We start from the raw sequence: 4,469 nt of genomic DNA, 5'->3' as shown, positions 1-4,469 counted from the left end.
GTAGATCACACATAAATGGAATGTAATATCTGGGAACATATTTTAATAATGGACACAACAATTTGGTTGATTGTGGAATATGTACATATGCCACAAGATAAAAGTATACAATTAAGATATGTGCAGGTAAATATGTGCCAATTAAACCTCCATAAGACTTAAAAAGTGGGGTGTATCCAAAGTTGATGTTAAAAATGAAATATAGAGACGTAAATTAGTAATCCGTAAAATGACTAGGAATTTATTAGCAAATCATCCATCTTGATAGTTTGAAACAAATACATTTTATAAAAGTAAGAGTAGAGAAAAAATCCTAAGCAAAAGAGTAAAATTAAAAGATATTGAGGCCTGTCCCGTCTTCCGGCGTCCTCAGCGGCGGGCGGCGAGCGGCGAGGCTCGCTCAGTTGGCCGTGGCAGCTTCGCAGCACCAAGAGAAGATGGTGGGCCGGAACAGCGCCATCGCCGCCGGCGTGTGCGGGGCGCTCTTCATCGGCTACTGCATCTACTTCGACCGCAAGAGGCGGAGCGACCCCAACTTCAAGAACAGGCTTCGGGAACGTTGTCAGTATTCTATGCATGTGTGTGCATGCTAAGGATTCAGCCCCCAGGGTTTTGTGCAGATGAGGAAGAAAGAAACAGAAGCTTGCCAAGGAGAGAGCTGGGCTTTCCAAGTTACCAGACCTTAAAGATGCTGAAGCTGTTCAGAAGTTCTTCCTTGAAGAAATACAACTTGGTGAAGAGCTGCTAGCTCAAGGTGAATATGAAAAAGGTGTGGACCATCTGACAAATGCAATTGCTGTGTGTGGACAGCCACAGCAGTTGCTGCAAGTGTTGCAGCAAACTCTTCCACCACCAGTGTTCCAGATGCTTCTGACTAAGCTTCCAACAATCAGTCAGAGAATTGTAAGTGCTCAGAGCTTGGCTGAAGATGATGTGGAATGAGAAACATGTCAACATAATAAAATCTCAGTTAAAAAATTTAAAAATTCTTAACTTGGAAGTTGAGCAGCTCTGGGAGAATAAGGGCAAATGTGCTTGTTATAGACTGTCCTACACTGAAGTCTACCAAAGTTAATGTTTGCTTTGTGTAGATCCATTTGTTTCTTTTATTTATTTTTCCCAGTGAAAAGTGTATTTTGATAGAGCTTTTCATTTTATAAATACACTGAGTTACCAGAATATCACAGATTTCATTTATTCCTAAGACATACAGTTAGTGTATGCACGCCATAAGGTTTCTTGGGCTCTAAAAACACCCAGTTCTCAGTTTTAAAAGATAGGCAAAAAGTGTGAAGAATGCACATTTTTAAAGCTAGTACATTTTACTCTAAGTCAGAAAAGTGGATAGAGACTTTATTGTTTGTGAAAAAGGAGCATTAAAGTTTTTGAGAGATCATTCATCTCTGAAAAAAAAAATAAAAATAAAAAAAATAAAAGATATTGAAAATAAACATAACACAGAATCACCAAAGTCAATGATAGTGCTTTTAAAAAGCAAATGAGTCAGATATAGTGGAGCAAGTGTGTATTCCAAACAACTCAGGAGGATTAGGCAGGAGTATCAAGAGTTCAAAGACAGTCTCAGTAACTTAGTGAATCACTTACTAACTCAGAGAAACTCTGGTAAATTCAATAATTCAATAAGTAAAAATTATATCAATTATGTACTAAGTAATTTCATATATATGAATATATATTATAATGTCTCACTTGAAGTGAATATCTTTTTGTGAAATTCATTCTAAGATGATTCTGCTAGTTTTCAAAAACCTGAGTGTAATGACAAGCATCTAGTTGGGACAGACTACTACATAGTAGAGGTCCTTTGATATATCCATTCCACTGCTGTACATGGATTCTACCACTGACCAAAACACCATAATGCCACAATAGAATAATGTTATAAATTTAAAGCAATCAGGGTAGACTTCATGATAAAATTAATACATGGTTGAACTCAAGAAAAAACTCTTAATAACTCTTTTGCTGTTTAGGCAGTTTTTAAATCATAGAGATTGTAGTGTAGGAAAGAGAAAAAAATAGTATTCTTTCCACAGAAAAATGCTAGGATATGGGGATATTTGTATGATAGCAAAAATGCTATTGTATGCTTTACTCATACCACATAACCCATTTTCACATACTAAATATAAGAATTATGAAAAGAGAAATATAAAAGAAAATATAAAGCATCCAAAAGTTGACATAAGAAAATGAGACAGGATGCATATGGTGGTGCACAACCGATATATCAAGTACTCTAGAGGCTAAGGCAGGAGGATCACAAGTCTATGATCAAACCAAGAAACATATCAAATGTGTCTCAAAATAAAATTTAAAAAAGAGCTGAGGATATAACTCAGTAATAGAACACCAGCTTCAATCCATAATCCAAAAAGGGAAAAAGAACAACACAAAAGTTATTTTTTTCAAACTTACACAAAATAATATTTTTAAATTGTATAATATTAAAATAAAATTATTTTCATCAAATGATTCCATGAAATGGTGCAAGGACAAACGACGTAATTACCTCATATATATCAAACACTTATAAGAAGAAAACTACACACTGCAAAAAGAAAAGCAGGCAAGACACTTGAATATTCACTTTAAATAGTATTGGTGAACATGTGGAAGAAAGGCATTCTCATAAAGGGAAGATATAGTTTTAACTGTTATTATCCATGCGCAGAATTTTATTTGTAATCAAGCATACATGATGCACCATTACCAGAAATATAGATTAAAATTACAACACCTTGACATATGAGGACATAACCATTTTTCTCCTGAGTTGAAACCCAGGGGCATGATTAAAGGGGGTATATATTTATGAAGAAATTAATAATAAACTGTGAAAAATAATGGTTCTCAAATGTAGACACTTTTTTATTATATTCAGTTTGACATATACTTAAAAAACACCATGTATATTTAAAAAAGTTGTTACATGAATGTTTTATTTCATATGTAAGAATATTTTAAAATGTGCAGAATTTGAGAAAAATAAAAATACAAAGAAATAAATCAAAGAACCAATTGCACACCTTATATATAGATGGTAAACCTATCATAAGGATGACCATTTTCTCCAAGTCAACTATAAAAATACCTCAATGAAATTAAAGAAGGGAACAATGCAAAAACATACAAAATTCTCCAGGAAGTTTATTTTATATAAAAGCAAAGTACTAACTATCATTATAAAATTATAATATTGTGGTAATATAAAGACCAAAAAATAACAATGGAGAAAATTAGATAGTTAAGTCCGTAGGTATCTAAATATTATTTTTATTGTTAAGTGCAACAAAAAGGCCTATATAAATACAATCATATCAAGAAAAGTATTTAATGTGAATGGTATAATCCAACCAAAAGGTAGATATTAGTACAAGAGGCCCAGACCACTGGTTGGGATTGTGTGCAGAATGGGTGACACTGGAATTATACCCCAGCACCACCAACCAGAGAGCAGATATTAAGAAGGATGATTATAAAAATATAGAATATAAACCTACTGACTCTTGGTCCACTCACAGATATACCAAATCAATATTTACTCCTGTTTTGAATCTGTCTTAAATTTATAAATTAATTAGAGGCATATAAAACAAAAATATCTACCATCAGATGAGGAGGAAAGATTGGGTTATATTAGGACATTAGCATTCCTTGAGCAATAATTCTTATAAATGGGATGGGATTCTTAAATCCACTGTCACTCTGAGTAGAGGAAGACAGTTTGAGTCATAAATATAGCACATGTAACTCTAAATTTCCTACAGTTTGAATTTTAATTTAACTGCTGCACACAGAGAAAGAGACTAGATATACATGAGTATAAAAATCAGAGAAAAGTGGTTTTCTATGAAAATGCAAGGTCCCTGAGTTTTATTTCATGGGACCAGGGAAGAAGAGGAGATAAATCTCAAGGGTCCCAATTTTCCTTAAAAGACATTTGCCAGCATAATCTGCAAAAGGCTGTTGCTAACAGTTGAGGTTCTATCTATCCAACACCAAAGAGTTAACAAGGGAAATATATACCATTACTGGCAGCACAAGTGGAAGTGAAGTACTTCAAGAGCCCTCTTCCTCAGCTAACCTCACTAATAACTCCAGGAGTAAGCAATTCTTTCTGTAAGGAATATGTCTGAAATGCAAATTTTTCCATTCATTGGACTACATCCTAATCATCCAGGTTTTGGGAGCAATGACAAATGCATATGTGCTTATCTCAGTATCTCACAAAGAAGGAACTCCATATTGGTATCCAACCATTTCCATGTACTAAAATCCCCACTAGGAGTGAAGAAAAAGGGATAAAAGAACAGATCCCTGTATATTTCTAGAAAAGGATCACATCAATTTCTTTCAATGAGTGTAAGGCAGCCTCAATTCTAACAAACTTGCATCATAAGTTTAGTGCACCATTCAACAATAAAAGCATTTGTGACCTGTGACCT

The 4,469-nt window shown here is 34.1% G+C and overlaps 1 protein-coding gene across 1 annotated transcript; it reads left to right on the top strand.

The window, feature by feature from the left end:
* The first annotated feature begins 365 nt into the window (after nt 1–365).
* LOC306652714 (mitochondrial import receptor subunit TOM20 homolog) lies at nt 366–1,181 on the top strand. Its single transcript, XM_079125463.1, has 2 exons — nt 366–558; nt 626–1,181. Exons 1-2 carry the CDS (start codon nt 438–440, stop codon nt 940–942), a joined length of 438 nt encoding a protein of 145 aa, XP_078981589.1. The 5' UTR covers nt 366–437; the 3' UTR covers nt 943–1,181.
* Nucleotides 1,182–4,469: the final 3,288 nt, after the last annotated feature.

The sequence above is a fragment of the Sciurus vulgaris genome, assembly GCF_902686455.1.
Source record: "Sciurus vulgaris genome assembly, contig: HiC_scaffold_516_arrow_ctg1, whole genome shotgun sequence".
Classification (NCBI taxonomy): domain Eukaryota; kingdom Metazoa; phylum Chordata; class Mammalia; order Rodentia; family Sciuridae; genus Sciurus; species Sciurus vulgaris.
This window is presented reverse-complemented; position numbering and strand designations above follow the sequence as displayed.

Coding starts and splice junctions, on each gene's coding strand:
- LOC306652714 (XM_079125463.1), top strand. CDS start 438: ATGGTGGGCCGGAACAGCGCCATCGCCGCCGGCGTGTGCGGGGCGCTC. Junction 559..625: donor CAAGAACAGGCTTCGGGAAC/GTTGTCAGTATT, acceptor TGTGCAGATGAG/GAAGAAAGAAACAGAAGCTT.